Raw genomic sequence first — 17,743 nt, 5'->3', positions numbered from 1 at the left:
AAGTATAAAATTACGGGGATAAAAATTCCCGTCTTCCTTTATTATTCATCGGGGGCTATAGAATTTTCCACTCCCACTTTTTCCCTTTCTTCTACTCCCTTTCACTGAGATAAAAAATAAGTGGACGCGAGGGAGATCGATGTCATCGATTTTCCCAAGAGCCGCAGAGTAAAATTGCGGGTAATCTTGAAATTCTACTGCGGAAATGACTAGGCAACTCAAGTTGGTAATTTGAAAGTGGAGATCACGATTATTACCCGTTTCATAAATTGAAAAATAAATCTTTATTCTCACTGAGAATTCACTGTACGACATTTTCGATCGTTCCTCATCCACTAAAATAAATTAAAAATAGTTTTGCATTTGTATTTTTAATTTTTGATAATTCCCCAATAAAAATACTATAATAAAAACAACAGATGTTATAGATTCCACTAATCCACTTAATTCGTACTAATTAAATTACTGAAAATTATGTGATCATTCTTCAATTGGCAAATCATCTGATATGACACTCTCATCACAAAAAATAATGGCGTGATGGATTTAATAATTTTTCGCTGTGAAATTTTCTATTGAAATAATTGAAATATGAATAATAAGTTGCTGAAAGTTCTGAGAACGTCGAACTGAGAAATTTTTGAATTACCGAGTGGAAACGTACGGTGAAAATAATTAGGCACATGTTGCGTGCATGCGATCCAGCATAAACTGTTATGCAAGTGCAATATGCAAATTCTTAGTGGATTATCGCAATAATTTAGCGGCCGTCGTCCGGACTTATCAGATTTGCGTTATTTACATTGTTGGAGGTATAAAAAACCAACAGTGAGCTATTGTTTGTTGAAGGAGGACTGGAGGGCACGAGTTAGAGGACTCGAGAGGGTGGCATCAGCCCTGAGGACATCCTCAGCTCTGATTGCCATTGAACCTAGACTGGGATCTTTTCTCCAAGCAATTCTTGGTGGTGAAAGAAGCTGCAGAGTTGCTGCTGCTGCCATGTCTGTTGCAAGGGTAAAAAATATTTACATCCGAAGAGAGAATTCTAATAAAAATTATCCCCCAAAAAACGTTAAATTTTTAACGCTAAATAATTGTCGATTATTAAATCGTATAAAGAATGAAATTATCATTTCAAAAATGTTTTTTTAAATTCACATTTTGTAATGTCTGCATTATTAATTTTCCTCACAGATTTTCACAGAAAATTATATTTTTCGCACAGATTATACTGTGCTACACTACTAATTGGTGCACTTATTTCCATAATTACTCAGTGTTCGGATAAATTAAAAAAATGAATAGATCAATCAAAAAAATTATAATGAATTGAGAAAATCAAATCGATAAAAAATCTTTGGAGTTAAAATGGTAGAATCCATAATCCCAGAATTACAAAATATCAATTTAAAAGAAAATAAATAAAATGATTAACAGTTGTTTTGGTTTGTTGCATGAAAAAATGTTAAATAATTGTTCTAGACGTTATTTACATGAATAATACAAGGGATTGATGGTATGATTTATTGGAAAAATATATTTCTCGATGGGAGATTAAACCTAGGATGATTTTGGTCAAAGGTGGTGATTGCTGGAGTGTCGGAGGAATCGTTAAAACGTCGACTTCCACAAGTCGCTTGGGGTCTAAGCAGACAAGGGGGTCCAAGTGCTGCTCAGCTAGCAAGACTGGCGATGTTACGATTACGACCAGCTCTTTTCCTCGAACAGCTCCTTCAGCCCCACTGCATCGATGCCAGAAATGCCAAAGTACGTGAATTCGAGGGAGGAAATGTCAATTTACACTCACAAGAAGAAAATCATTAATTAACGAACAGACAAAAAATGACGTTGCACAGATGCTGAAATTCTGTTTTGTCTGACGTCTATTTTTTTTATTGCAAGTACGCAAGTGAAATTGCCCTGAAATTATGAATAGAAGATTGAAAGTTATATCGAAGTTTAACCGAATTAACGAATCAATGAAAAACAGTTTGACGTGAAATTAATTTTAAAAGTTGAGAATCTATTCACTTGCATTTTCAGATTTCAATCAATTTTTGTCAAACAAAATATCCATCAAAAATTTACAGTTTTCCCTGATTTCTCATAAAACCCTGAAATAATTGGAAATTCGAAGAATTATTCCCTCAAATTTACACTAAGTTGAATAAACAAAGAATTGTCAAAAATTCGGAGTTTTTCCCGCCTTTTTACCAGAATTTGTAATTTTTAATTTGAAAATGGCTTAAAATTCGAGCCAAAATTCGTCCCGCCAATTTCTCTGTAAAATTTTCAAAAAAGTAAAATTCAAAAACACAACTCCAATTATCAACTTACCCCGGAAACTGAAGTTTTGTGGGAACTTCTGTAAAAAAGTCAGAGAAATCTCCAATTTTCAATGAAATTTTCAACAAATAATGTCCAACAATTTATCGACAAAACGTCTCCACCAATTATACCAAAGAGAAATGTCGCTAAATCGTCCATTAGACCCCGCAATTAGCCCCTGCTAACGAAGACACACCTCTGAATAGATAAACAAATTTACCAATTACCCGGATTAACAAATTCTTTTAACATTTCTCCACCTTTCTGATCCAATTGAGACACGAGAGAACGCCCTGCAGCTTTTGATCTTCTCCCTCGTAACATTCCCGAGTACGGAATTTAAAGTGGAAAATGTTGCGAACAAAGTGGCACTGATGGTTGGCGACAGGCGAAGAAGAGTGAGACAAGCAGCACTGGATACTCTGGCAGTACTTGCACAAATTTACGAGCCCGAGGTGACGTCAAAAGAAAATGTTATTTGCCCATCTATTATGTACCATCACGCTCTGATAATTTGTTTATGGTAATTACACTGTTTAAAGTTTTATTTATCATCCAGGAAGTGCTGAAGGCAGGAAATAGAGCTGCCAAAGAGTTGAAGGAAGGAACAGAGATGGTGGCAGCGATCAGGGCGAGACTAGCAAGAAAATCTCTGCCGATGGTCTCCGCTGATGGTCTCGTCGTCTACGGACTGCAAATTTCACCAACTGTTCAGATCGCCACTGGTAACTTCAATTCTCACTAATTCTCATTAATCACTCATTAACGTACCAATAAATCCCTAATCAATCATTATAAATCACTATTCATTCATTTACTACTAATGGATTGGAAAGAAAAATTAAGGGAACAATTAATATTGAGAGAGTAATTACTCAGTAATATTATTTCATTCATTTTGGGATAGTAAAGTGAATATTGGGTTTTTTTTTTAAATTCGTAAATAATAATAAATTTGTTTTAGGGCCTGATGTTGATTGGATTGTTGCTGGGAGTGGCTCAGTGTCTCCAGGAACCGGAAGAGCCAGGGGTCAGGTGATTCCACCGAATGTCAAGGCGGGACTCGATAAACACAAGTGATTAATTCATCTTTTAAATTTATCTTAATGGTTGATAGACAAAGAGAAATTTAAAAATATTCAACACCATTTCTATTAATTACATGAAGAACCTGTTGAACTAAATTTATTTGGTTCATTCATTCAATTAATTAATTCATTTGTGATTGATTAATACTTTTTAATTTATTACTTATCTATTCTATGATTTTATTATTGTTTAAATAATTCCAAGATCTAAATTCTCTTTGTCTTTTGATTTTTCAACGGAAAAATGAGGAAAAATTATTGAAATATTTCGTTAATTATTCGCTTCGGCGTTTCGGAATTTTTTTCTACTAAAAAATCTTGAGGAGTTCAATGAACCTTTGAAGATGATTCCAATTCGATTAATAAGTAGAAAAATGATAATGAAATAAATAATGCAGTGGCAGGAAGGAGAGAGGGGCAAGGAAGGATAATAAAATGATTGTCCAGAGGAATGACAGGAGAGGTGGTAATGAGAGTAATTCTGTTTCAGGAATGAACAGGGGAGTAATTCCCCCTCATCTCGACCGAGTTTCATCGCCCAGGGAATTTCTCTGCATTCGAAAAACGAACGTCCAGTTGCCTGGCAGTTGCTTCCCCCTGACAAAGTGAGCATTCGTACATTGTTTATTAATTCTAACCGACCCCCCCAATTAACCTAATCGCCATGCCTGAAATTTCCCACAAATTACACACGTCTTCCTAGTTGACACCCAACAATTATAAAGTAATCACTGAAATTTCTATTTGCCCCAGTGGATGGAGAGATTAAATTTCCATTTCGATTGACTGATGATCAGGTTAGATATTTTCCATGATCCATGACGTTATACCCTGATTAATCCATCATTCTTCATCAATTTTTATATCAATTCTTATTATCAGGTCTGATGAATTTATTTTACATTTCAGGACGGGAATCATTTGCCCCAGGATATTGAGGACGACTGCGGCAACGAGTCTCCAATATCTATCGGTAAAGTGCCAACAGTTTCTAATCAATACGTCATGTTAATTACATGTTATTAATAATTAAAGTAGTACTGGAGGCTTTGAAAGTTGAGCAATAACTTTTGATCTAGAGACTTTTTCTACTTTGAATCTCTAGAAGTCAAAAATTAATTCTGTAGAAAAAAGTAGAAGCTATTGATTTTATAATTCATTTTTCAGGGAATATGTCTGAATCTGGGGATATTTTGACATTTTTGTCAGGATTTTTGTCTGGATTCGACGAATGTGTTGAGAAATAATTATTTGGGAAAATGTAATTTGAATATCGCTGAATATTCACCATTTTTTTTTTCATTTCTCTCACCACATTTAATTGCCAAATTTGAAATTTTATTGAAAATTAATAATAATCGTACCCTTATCATATACACTTATGATTAAAAATGATTGAATCTAAAAGGAAAATATCTCGAAAATCGTAATATTCCAAAAATATAAAATAACGTTAAATAGTCCTGTCTTTTCCTGATTTTTTGAAATTTATTGCTAATTATTTGCCCAAATAACTAAAAATCTTTATTTAACCGATAAATCTGATAATGAAAAAGGATTAACGCTAAAGAATACCTGTACATTTGATATTCTCGGAATGAATTTTCAATGAGTTCAAATTATCCCAGAAGACGTCGGGATTGTTGAGAAAATAGTGCACGCTGATTAATTAATTTATGTTGGTTTAATTAACAGAAACAAGTAGTATAAAATCACGATACTCCGACACGTACAGTCCATTCCTCTCGCCCTCAGACACCCCTGGAGAGATTTACCGAGAGCCCCTGAACTCGTCTCTCCTGAAGAACGACAAGGACGTTATCATGAAGCAGCGGAAGACCGAGGAGAACTTCCACAGGAGAATGGATCAGATTTATGCCGAGAGGAGGGATGACGTGAGGCTAGAGTCGAGGATACCCGTCCCTCAGTTCGTGGATCGTCATATTGTTGTTAGACACAGCACCGCTTATCAAAGGAGACGAAGACAAGAGGGTGAGGATCCTCCACCCTCTTCAGCACCACATACGTCAGGGGGATTGAGACGTGGTGATGGCGTCGACTCTGAAGTATGACGTTTTTTCTTTTTTTTGTTCCTCACTATTTCATTACCGTTTTTAATTATTTCTTGCGGAAACTATTCTTCCCTTTATGCATTTTATAAGTTGAAAAATATTATTTCATTTTATTTTTTGAGTCACTTTATTTTATTATTTTAGAAGACAGAGTCATTAAAGATTTATTGTCGATTTTTAAAATAATTGAATCCTCTGGAGATCTCTGAATTTTGAAAGCGATTTATTCAAACCGAGAATTGTTTTTTATTATTTAATGTATAAATGAAATTTCGTGAGGGCATTTCAATTTTTTATTCACTCATCTCAAATTCCATTGAGTTGCTGACTTTTTCTCAAATAAAATTCCTCCTCTCAGATTTCCAGAAGATACAGAAGCGATAGAATAAAATTTTCATCTCGACCAGCCTCGGAGGAGCGTTCCAGAGTATCCTACCTGGGGAATTCACCAATTCGAGATGGGTAAATAGATTATGAAAATATACCCGAGGAATCTCGAGAAAAATAAAAAGGTCCCTTCCATTATTAATTCGCTATTTCGTCTGTTCGTTGACATTTATTACGCCAGCTTCGACCCAGTGTACCGTAATAGTAGACGAAGAAGTGTCGTGAGAAGTTCACTGGAGCCCGAAGAAGCTGTTACTAGTTCAGTGAGTATTTAATCAGTGACTTGCGAATTCACTTAAATTGCACAACTGAAAGTTGTTTCCAGTTGAAAAAAAAAATTATTTAATGAATGCTAGGGGATTTTTCACATTGACAAACACCACATCAACAATTTCACGCACCCTCCCTTCTTCAATTGATCCCTTGAATAATTAATCTCGAAAATAATTAATTCATTAATTGCACATAATTCCTAATACAATATCTCGGAATCCACCAGAAATTCCGAAATTTTTGTACAAATCTTTTTTGTAGAACAAAAAGAACGCTTTAAAAAAGGTCTCAATGAAAATTTCGGTATCTGTCCCATATCCAGAGAAAACTTGCATACAAAATTAATCGATTTGCTACTCTTTATCTCCTTGCTGCTAAATTAATTAATCGGAAAACTAATTGTTGTGAAATTGATTGACATTCTTAAAGGTTGAATCGAGACGCAACAGTTCATCGCTTTCGGGATCGATCCATCCATTTTCACAGGTTCAAGAGACCGACCTGAGAACTCGTGCTTCACAAACTCCCACACCAATCAGGTGAGTTTTTTTTTTACCAAAGACATCACGTGAAAATATAATTATTGTGGGGGGAAATTTCACCCACGCGTGACAGTACGTCACCCCCCCGTTTTTCCATGATTCATCGATCACCGTCATTCCCTGAAATAGCTTGCGTGTCAAGATCCAAAAGGTGATAACGAAAACTAGTCCAAAACACAGACACCAGCGCATTTTCTAACCGTCAAAATGGTAAAAATATTGGTATTTGAATTTATCATATTGAGGCGTTCGAAGTGGGTCAAAGGTGCCGTTGTTTTTTCCAACTGCAGCAGTTATTAATAGTGCGATAGTCAAGAAGAATAAAATTTTAAGCGAAAATGAAATTTCTGAAAAAAATTCAATTCTGCTAAACGTCGATTTTTCTCGAAATCTGTCGTTTTGAGGTGAAAACGTTAAAGGACTTTTCTGCGGCTGATTAATTTTCCGACAGAAAAGGACTTTTGGTATTTCTCTTTAAAACCATTACTTTTCGAGATCAGTCGGTATTTGACACAACTGGAAATCTTGACTTATCTCTCTTTAGCATTCATCGTGATTAGCGATTTATCTCGAAAACAATCGACTCCAGGTGAAAATGTTAAGGGACTTTTTTACAGCCGATCGATTCTACGACAAAAAAGGTCTTTTGATATTTCTTTCTAAAATCAATAGTTTTTGAGATCGGACGGTATTTATGGAAATTGGAAGATTTGACTTCTCCCCTTTATCATTTCGCTGCGGAATGATTGCATTTATTTTTCATTATCTCGCGGTTTATTGGTTAATGTAAATATGCAGATCTAATGCAATATTAATGAGAGCATAAATATAATACTTCAAGTGTAATATTTAGTTCAAATAAACCGATCACAGTGTCCAATCGAAGGTCACGTTACGAATTCAATTGATTATTCAATATTCGGGGGTTGATGTTGGCTAGTGGCAGTAGTTTGTAATTATTGAAGACACCCCCACCCTCGACACTTTATTAATTCATGAATTAACGAGGTTGAAGTCGATCCAGGGCAAATTCAAGGTCCAAATGGTTTAGAGTTGTGCCCATTCCCTCAGTTCAAGTACATTCTTGTCAACAGGGGAATATAGACGAAAACTTTGTAAATTATTCCACTAAGCTTTCCATTTTTCAATTACCTCAACATTGTAGTCACAATAAATTTCCTCACTTTCCGTCTTTCCCCTTGTTATCTTCCATTTATTTTTTCAACTCCCCCGAAGACTTAATCAACAATTCATAAATAATCTAGAGTCTTTTAAACCATCAGTTAATCATCGCAATTTTAAGTAGATCTTTTTTTAAATATATTTTTCTTATCAGTAGGATAAAAAAACACTGAATTTTGTGCATAAAAAAATTTAATTAATTATTTACGTTAATTATTTATTATTGATATCGACTGAAAGAATAATGTATTTCATTATTCTTTTCGGTAATTTATTTCTTTTTCTTCTAAATTTTTATTATTAATACCAATAATAATAATCATAATTGACGTTAATTATCCGTTATCGATATTTACAGTTAATAATTTTCATGGGAAAAGGACAAGAGAAAGAACTAAATAAATATTAGCAAGGAAAATAATCTAATTAATTAATTTCTCTCGTAATTTCTACCTTTTTGTTGATTTGTCTTTTTTTCCCGCGTAACTGAAGCTGATAATGCATTGCAAAGGAAAAAAACTGAGCAAACAAGGAAATTATCAACGTGAATACGAATTTATCGAACTGGACTCGAGTTCGCAGAACATAATAGGAAAAAAAAAAGTCGATATGTCGGTGTGTGATGTGAATGGCATGCGGGACCATTAGGTTTCTGAATCCTCAGTTCCCTTATCTTTCGTTCCTCCTCACTGAATAATTCACCCGCACACAACGTTAAACTGACTTTGGTGGCTTACCATGGAGGAAAACCAAACCACCAACTTTCCTCCATCGGGAAATATCGATTCAGAGCCAATGTATCGGATTTGGAAGTTTCGAGTTCGGCTACTTTGACGCTTGTAGGGCTCTTTGCCTCTCGGGTTCTTTCGGAAGTATTCGGAGATTAACGGCGATTAATGAGGACAGGATTTTACTTCAGTCATTTGGGAATTAGTTCAGACCTTTAGGATTATGAGTTGTCCTTTGTTTTCGGGGATTCCCTGGGAGTTTATCGAGTTTTCGGGGATTAATGGGAATTAATGAGGATAGGGTTTCCATTTAGTCGGATAGGAATTAGAATATTATTAGATCATGTTAGCTCAGATCTTTAGGATTATGAGTTAACCTGTTTCTCGGGAATTTCTTAGGAGGTTCTCCAGTTTTTGGGGATTAACCGGAATTAATCAGGTCAGGGGTTTAGTTAAGTCATATGAGAATTGGTATGTTATCATAGTTCATATTAGTTCAGCTCATTAGGATTATGAGTTAACCTTTTCTCGGGAATTTCTCAGGACCTCTTCGGATTTCCGGGCGTTAACAAGAATTAACCAGATCAGGGGTTTAGTTAAGTGATATGAAAATTGGTCTGTAATCATAGTCCATATTAGTTCAGCTCATTAGAATTATCCTTTTTAGTTATCATCTTCTCGGGAATTCTCCCGGGAGTTTCTCGAGTTCTCTCAGAACGTCTCCAGCATTGAGGAGAATTAATAAATAAAAAATTAAAATTCAATTAAATAATTAATAAAAATTAAATTAAAAACATACTTTTTCAATCTTTAAACTGAATAAAGGATAACTAACAATTTAATAACAAAAATGTATGAAAATCCAAGTATCAAAACTATTAAACTTACTCATTCCATTTTCGCAACTAAAATATTTTTATTAATAATACTAGCTATAATACATTCTTTTTGCTTTCAATGTACACAAGATTTTTTTTTATTTTTTATAAATTACCTCGGTATGGGAGTCCTATGGAGAGGGGATGATGCCGGAGAGGGGACGGGGTGATTGTGAAAGGGGGTGAGGGGACGATGGAAGGTGATGAGGGGTGATGAAGGGGGTGAAAGGGGGGAGTTATGGGAGGGGGTAGAAAAGTGAAGTAACCCATGAAGGTGGAAGGTTGAAGGTGGGGTAGTATTTTTCCCCCCTGTTTGGAGGCGGTCAGCGTTGGGTTAACGTTTTAGCCCTATGCGGGCTATTGGCCAGTCGTGCGTGCTTTAGTGCTCGTGAATATGTCGGCAATAGTTAAATCCAGTCTCTCCATGCTCTCACCAAAATATTACCATTACAACGATTTATCAACCAATCACTCTCACAAATAAATACCCGGAATGGTCATTCCTTTGGTTCTGTTTAAGAATTCATGAGATGAATTCTACCATCCAATCAATTTGGGGTATTCAATTACGGAGTAATTCCATTATATTGAACCATTTTAATTAGTTATTGAAATTCCCGGGGACTGGAATAATTACCATTTTTTTTTTCATTGTTGAATTTTAAACTGAAAATCATTGCTTATTTGATTATGAGTTTGGAAATTGTTGGATTTAATTTTTTGGGTTTTGGGGATTAGGGTGGGGAGAATTTTGGGGAAATTATGTATTCTGAGTTGAAATGATTTTGAAATACTGTGTTTGGCCTAGTGTTACCAAGGACAATGCTAAACCACTTGTTAACACCTTCAATTGTGGTAATACGGAAATTGTTAAAAGTGCATTTCGCTGTTGTCCGTGCGCGTTCAGACGGAGAAAATCCGTTGGCATTGAAAAAGTGGGTGATAATCTATCAATTACCAGTGATATCGGGAGAGCTGGTACACCGGTTATTGCATTGAGACTCAATCAGCGCGTGGACTCCATGTATGTTATTTTTATTGGTTTTCACTTGTTTATTTTGGGATTTATGGGTACATTAAACCTTTTGCCAAATTCAGTTCCCATTTTATTTACACACGAGAATTCTTTTGTTGATCTGTTTTTATACTTTTCATTCGTTTCAAAACATTTCCTGGAAATTACTCTGGTATTTTCATGTCTCGCTTGATTTTTTTCGAGGTTCCTGCACCGCATAAAAAATTATTGCTAAATTTTGTTGCATTGTGATCAAAAATGCCATATTGTTTATGAAAATTTCACGGATTATATTTTTTTATGGAAAAGTAGTAAGTGTCCAGTGATTTTTCATCTGAGTTTTAATTTCGTTTTTTACGAATAGTTTGCAATATTTTTCTATTTTCATATCAAGATAAAAAATTTTCCTGGGGTGAAACCGAAATTTTGATAAAGATCGTATTTTGGAATGCCCTGGTTATCGATTAATCCAAGAGCCATTACGGGATCTCATACTAAAAAAAACCGTGATTAATTGAATAACAGTTCTCATTATAGTTCCAGAGACAAGAATAATGTGGACGAGGACAACGAGAGGAATGATTTCAACCCCCAGCCTAATTTCTACCCGACATCACCCCCCAGCGACCAGGCGTCTCAATGTTCAGGTAAAAAATTTATAAAAAGATTATCAGATCGACCTTTAACTCCATCAACAACGCAGATAATGAGTCACGAGAGGTCTGGTGTATCTCATTACCCCCAGAATAAGACTAATTAATTTCTCCTAACTTGCCGATCATTTTTCCACTCTCCAATTTCTCGCAATTTCGCGATTTGTCCGCGACAAAATCCCTTATGGTCAATCCCGCGTTCATATATAAAGTGGAACGTGAGGTTCTTAACCTCAGGCATATGTACATACACAAGTGCTTTGGCTTGAACCGAGACAATCCTGGGGAGGGTTTACGTGTTTTCATCCAATCGATAAAATCGTGTTGGTCAAGTCTAACGACCGAGAGCCAACGGCCGCCACTTCACGACAAAAAAAAACGGCCCCAGGACGAAAATGTTAAAATAACGGGGAAAAATAAATTCCAACAACTAAAGTATAAAATCCACATCCGGGAACAAATTTGCCAGGGATTAATTTGCTGGGGAGAAGTATGATGTTGTATAAAAAATGTTATTAAATAAATTACTCAATAATTAATAAACTGATTATGTAGGGAAATTTTTTACAAATTTGAACAATATAATCATGATTTAATATTATATTTATTCTAGTGCATATCACAATATTTGATAAGCTGCATGAAAAAAATAATAGTCGAATTGAATATAAAACATAAAATATAAAATATATTCAAATAGGCGATTACCATTTTTCTATTTTCTATACTAAATCTCTTGGACATTAAATCTAATAATATTTAAATGATTGTCACTGAGGCGCTCATAATTTCAGATAGTAATTCTATAATCGGAGATATAAAATCAGTCTCAAGGGTTTTACGCACTACAACATTCAATATAAATAAAAGCATATCGACATTACCCCCTCCCCTGATTCCTCCACCGTATTATGAATATTTCTCTGAGTGTACAAATTTGATATAATGGCAAGTGCCATAATGAAGTTGTCAAAGGTAAGACATTGTTCTTGTTCCATGAAATAATAGAATAAAGTGAGTTAGAGGGAGTGAAGTTGGGGATTTGGCGACAAAGGCCTGAGTAAATGGGTGCAAGAGGCAATGAGGAGCCCCTTAGGATAACGGGTCTGAGGATGGGAGCAGAGGGAGGGATTGCTAGATTGATTCGATTTATTCTCGCATAGGCTTCTGGAGTAATTCAATTTCTAACGTGATTCAATTGTCCCGTACCCTCTGAAAAGGTACCGATCATGTGCCTTACGGAGCGTCGAGTGACTCCTCCAATACTGGAATCGATCACAGTGAGACTGAAACGAGAATCATCGATAATCCCAGTGATGAGAGCAATCAGGAGGAAAACATCATCGGGGAGAAATCATTCGATGTCATCACTGACACCAACAATCCGTCCAGACCAAATTCCCTTGATCAGGTAATTTTTTCAAAACATCTATTGTCATTTCAAAATTATATCACCTCCCCTCGTCCTTATTTATTTCTCCTCATGAGCATAAGCTATATCTACTGATGCAACAACTTCAACAACATTTTCAATAAATAAAAAAATTTCATGAATTTTCGTCGGAACTAATCTGAATGTAATCTTGGAAATCGTTTAAGGAATATTTAATTAATAATTAATGATGTAACATGTGATAGATGATTAATAGAATTATCATTTTTTTTTATAAATTTTTGAACAATAAATAATATGAGAATAAAGTATTCTATGACGATTTCTTTGTCAAGATTTCTCATCATTTTGAATTTTCAATCTAAGACTATATAAATGTAATTACTGTTTCTGTAACAATCATTTAAGGCAATTTGGAGTCTGATATACTCTTCAACCTCACTCATAAAATCCGCTTCCAAAAATTCGAAATACTAATTAAAATTCAATAAAAATTTGTGAAAGCGTTAAATCGGCTCTCTTAATTAATTAGACATGTAACATAAAAATTTATTGATAAAAATAACCATAAAAAGCTTTCTCTCAATCAGAACTAGATTTTGCTGAGTTGTTTGTCATATCTGCAATGACTTTGAATGTTGAAATTGTTTGAGGTGGTGATGAAGATTCTGTCGAGTGGAACGGAGTCGACGGATCAGGACAGGGAGGGCTCGGAGAACTCTGGAGGTAGTAATAACAGTGATGATAAGAGTGAGCCAGTGAGACTGGCAAGGTCTGCCTCCTCAGTTGTCTCGTATGAGACCAACTCGACGGACTCGACGATGAGGATAAGTGGTCCAGTCCATGCTAATGGGATCAAGGGGATTGCCTTTGATCAGCAGAGCGTTGGCACTGACACAGGGGATGCCCCGGACATATCATTAGTACGTTAAATAGACTTTGACAATGTTTTACTCATTATACAACTGCTAACAAGTTCTCATCATAAATACTTTTTCACACTGATAGAACATTTCAGTTGATATCAACAAGACTCAGTACTTGTTAGCCAATTGCGATTGAATATTTGGTAAATACTTTTGGTAGTTACTGAATTATCAATTGATTAAGTGATTAATTGGTTAATTAATTAATTGACTGATTAATTGGCTGCTGATGGTTAATCATGGTTCCGATGAATATAAAAATGAAATAGTATATAGTGTCGTACCGATCCTCACGAGAGTTTATAACAATAGGTGGACTTACAGGAATTCGATCGAGAATATTCGACCGAAGTGCAGATCGATATAGAGTCGAGGGTGAGGGCTTCCATTTATCCAGAGACAAAAACACACTTCCAGCAGACGGAATCCCGCAAGCCGAGTCCTGATCGACGCTCGTCATCGGTGGAACATGATAAGATCGCAAGTGCTGTTAATTCAGTGTCTATAATCGTTGCTTCACGTCCCCATTCACGTGCCACAACCGGTGAACATCGAGAGCCAGCATTTCAGCCACTTGACTACCGTCAGCCGCACACCAATGAAACCACTACTTCCGCTTCAATTTTTCAAGTTTCTCGTGCCTTCGAGGGTACTGAGTCCATTGACGTCATCACCGAGCAAGTTACTGTGGTCAGTATTTCAGAGAATTCTGCAGAGTAAATTCCATTTACTTTCCACCAACTTTTTTAATAATTCTGTCTCATTTCTCGAGTTTTTTTTTTGTTCATTTTTACTCCTTCGATTACTCGTACACCACGAAATTTTTAGATTTTACTGGAAATTGAAAACCCTTTGGTTTTTTCGATGATTAAAGTTTTCTTTCAGCATGTTTGTATAATACTTGTGTTTTTTATATAAAAAGGCATAGAAGAATCTATTTCTAACTATTTAGTCAAGTATATTTTCAGATTTTCGACGTGAACTTTAAAAAAACATTGATTTTGCTTTCAAATGGAAGCAAATATATTATATTATAAGCAATGAAATAGAAATTTCCCACTTGTTTAACATTGAAACATAAATTTTTGATAAGTATTTCAGCTTAACTAAAAATCGATTAATCTAATTTCAGGGAACGGCTGAGAGTTTCGAGGATCTTCCAAAGAGCCCTGAAATCCACGTTGTAACAATCAGTAAAGTCCAGCGTCAGGCGACACCCCAGAGTGAGGGTGTGTTACAGGGGGTCGTTAAAATCCACGGGGTTGAAACCACCAAGAGATTACCATCCAGAGTTCCACGAAGTCGTATAAAATCACGTCCTGGTGTCAACAAAATTGCACCTCTAGGCGGTCATGCGGACAAGACACCAGCAAGATCTAAACCAGTTACAGTACAGTGTATTTCACAGTTGGAAAGCAATGATTGGTAAAGTTTGCAATTATCTCGTCATTTTGCACTTAAAAATTTCCACTGCATTTATATTAGTCCCACCTTAAAAATTAAAAGAAACGATAATTCCCAATTATCTGTTAATACTAAAAATCACTGACACGAGAAATAATTTTCCTCTAGAAATAGTTATTTCTTTTACTAAATCAAAGAAATCTTTAATCAATTCGAATGACTTGTTCGAATCAAATATGCAACGAAATCTGTGCTATCGAAAAATGTCATTTCACCAAAGAGCCTTTAAATTTCTAATAAAATTCCATTGTAATTTATTTAAAAAAAAATCTACCAGGGATTCATATTCCATATATAGTAGAATCCCAATTTCTTTTTTCGCGTATCTTTCGGTTCATCCACTCTACTATCTGTTAATTTTCTTAAGGTCTATTTTGGATCGGCTTTAACACGTTTTGTGCGGGGTATTTTCTCCTAGTCTATTTTTCTTATTGTTATGAAAAAATTTAGTTCAGAATTTTTCGCTTCCCCTACAGCCCCCTGCACGCGTCCATAACGTCCATACCCTACTGTACATTGAATTCTGTTCATTTATTCATCCATTTACAAATCTATCTAACGAGAATATGATCATATGTCATAATATCATACTGTGAGAGAAGAATTAATAATAACAAAGGTGATGCTAAATTGAGAAGAAAGATTCGAAGAGAAGGAAAAAAATATCTGGATTCATCAAATAGAATTCGGAAAATTAATTATTCGTTGCAATATGATCCGGCCATCCTGTTCAAGTTATTTGTAAAATTGAATTCAACTGAATTTTATAACTGATTCCCTTCAGTTTTGTTATTAAATAATTAATTAATTTAGTTTCGCTGGAAAATTCGCGGGTGGAGTCATTACCGAAAATGCTCTGGGTTCGTCGAGCAATCGATAACCATTAATAAATGATGGACTGATCTCCCAAATGTGTTCTTAATCCATTTTCCCAGGGAAACAACAATTAGGGGATTGAAGTCACTGTCAACAATAGCACGACAACAGCCTGATCAGTTGGACAGTTGTCCCCAGGGCACTGTAGGTCGTCTATTAGGCCGGCATGTCAGAAACCTGCGCTCCCAGGTGGCTCGAACTGCCTGCCTAGCCGCTGGCGATGTCTTCAGCTCGCAGGCCCGCTGTATCGATCAGGTAAATATTAAATTTCTCGTTTCCTTACGTAAAAAATTGAGGCATTCTGTGAATAATTCATGGAGCCCTGTACCCCCCGAGCGGATTCTCTGTTTACCACCTCACGTGCCGCGCAAATGGATATCACACTGCAGTATTTATCACTCCAGGAGCTGGAGACTAGAATTATCCAATTCACGAAGATCAAGTTTGAATTTTTCTATTAAGTGGAAGAAAGAGATGTGCGGTGAAAAGTTTGGTGCATGAATTTTTAGGCAACGGAGAGTGGAAATCGTTGCATGACGGTTTAAAAAATTTCTTCACTTGGTAGGAGTAATATGGAATAAACTCAGAGTCATTCGAAGAGGATAAATAGTTTAAATGATAGTTTGAAAATGCGAGGTGAGGCGCCGCCATTTTGGAAGCTTCTTCTATGGCAGGATCAGGGGGAGGGGGTAGTCAAGAAAAATGGGGGCACCTACATTATTTCTCCTTTTCAGGAAAGAATTTGAGTTTTTGTATTCCTATTTTTTGTGAGGGTTTGATTTCCGTCTAGAAGCCGAATATACGTGAAATCAATCGTTCGTAAATTATTGACAATCGGCGTCTTATCATAAAATCCGCGAAAACCCAATAAAGGTTACATATCTAATTAACACACGTAAATTGCGACAGAAACAAATTTAACACCCACATCCAACTCAGTTTTAATCGAACTCGATTAAATTATAAATTTCCACTAGTATTGTAATACAGGCGGTTTCATGAATAAAAAAAAAAAATTAAAACTCACGTATTGAATTTGTGTAGGTAAAATCATCAATTGTTGAAATTGCATATATTTAAATTTAAATAAGTGTGTAATTTAAACCTGCAACCCCAATAAAAATCCAATAAAATTCTTCACGGAACGTTTGAACGACTCCAACGCAATTTTTTCGTGTGTTTTAATATTGAGTGGCCTCCACTGACGTCAGAACTCTCATCCCCAAAAATAATAAACCTCTGAGGAATCTGTGTCCCTGGAAGCCATCTCCATAATCAAATTTCCATTTCTCCTCAGGACCTCGACGACATCGCAGGTCCCCTCCTCCAGAGAACAGCCGACACAAACAAATTCCTGAGGGCTGACAGCAATGCAGCCCTCGATCGCATGATCGAACACATTCCACCTCATAAAACCATCACAGTTATTGTTCATCGTGGTGCCAGGTACATCATCGTTTTTCAAACATTTGTTTATACGTGGTTGAACTGTGATCATTGTGTTTGCAGTCATCAGAATGCAGTGGTGCGTGCAGCAACTGCAAGGTTGCTTGCATCAGTTGTCGATAGAATTGGGGCTGATGCTGTCATGTCCTTGCCGAGGGATGTGAGGGATAAATTACTTGGGGCTGGGGCAAAACTCCTTGGTGATGGCAACTTGGACGCCAGGTGAGTCGACACTAGAAGTTCATCATTAAATCGTCACACAAAATCTCTAATTTTAGTGATTCTGATAATTTTTTCGATACAACAATTGTCAAAATATATCATTTTCCTCAAAAAATCTGTTACACGATGACAAATTCTGCAAATTTATGTTAAAATTCGGAATATTTATCATTTTTTTTTAATGTTAGGAATTTGCTGTTATCATTTGACAGAATCTGTCAACGAAAATTCAAAGTTTCGATTAACAATAACTTTAAACAATTTATTTCA

The 17,743-nt window shown here is 35.6% G+C and overlaps 1 protein-coding gene across 1 annotated transcript in view; it reads left to right on the top strand.

The window, feature by feature from the left end:
• LOC105262711 (uncharacterized) overlaps positions 1 to 17,743 on the top strand; it is a gene marked incomplete in the record, with an annotated part of 30,992 nt that overhangs the window by 11,900 nt on the left and 1,349 nt on the right. The window contains 21 exon segments of the mRNA XM_011298432.1: positions 850 to 1,014; positions 1,582 to 1,767; positions 2,607 to 2,783; positions 2,888 to 3,053; positions 3,293 to 3,404; positions 3,907 to 4,021; positions 4,326 to 4,389; positions 5,112 to 5,482; positions 5,847 to 5,950; positions 6,057 to 6,138; positions 6,578 to 6,687; positions 9,999 to 10,051; positions 10,253 to 10,502; positions 11,031 to 11,140; positions 12,367 to 12,557; positions 13,193 to 13,462; positions 13,790 to 14,155; positions 14,598 to 14,890; positions 15,865 to 16,060; positions 17,103 to 17,251; positions 17,315 to 17,473. Coding sequence (XP_011296734.1) covers positions 850 to 1,014; positions 1,582 to 1,767; positions 2,607 to 2,783; positions 2,888 to 3,053; positions 3,293 to 3,404; positions 3,907 to 4,021; positions 4,326 to 4,389; positions 5,112 to 5,482; positions 5,847 to 5,950; positions 6,057 to 6,138; positions 6,578 to 6,687; positions 9,999 to 10,051; positions 10,253 to 10,502; positions 11,031 to 11,140; positions 12,367 to 12,557; positions 13,193 to 13,462; positions 13,790 to 14,155; positions 14,598 to 14,890; positions 15,865 to 16,060; positions 17,103 to 17,251; positions 17,315 to 17,473 — 3,689 coding nt within the window.

This window comes from Fopius arisanus, unplaced genomic scaffold, assembly GCF_000806365.1.
Source record: "Fopius arisanus strain USDA-PBARC FA_bdor unplaced genomic scaffold, ASM80636v1 scaffold00010, whole genome shotgun sequence".
Taxonomy (NCBI): domain Eukaryota; kingdom Metazoa; phylum Arthropoda; class Insecta; order Hymenoptera; family Braconidae; genus Fopius; species Fopius arisanus.
This window is presented reverse-complemented; position numbering and strand designations above follow the sequence as displayed.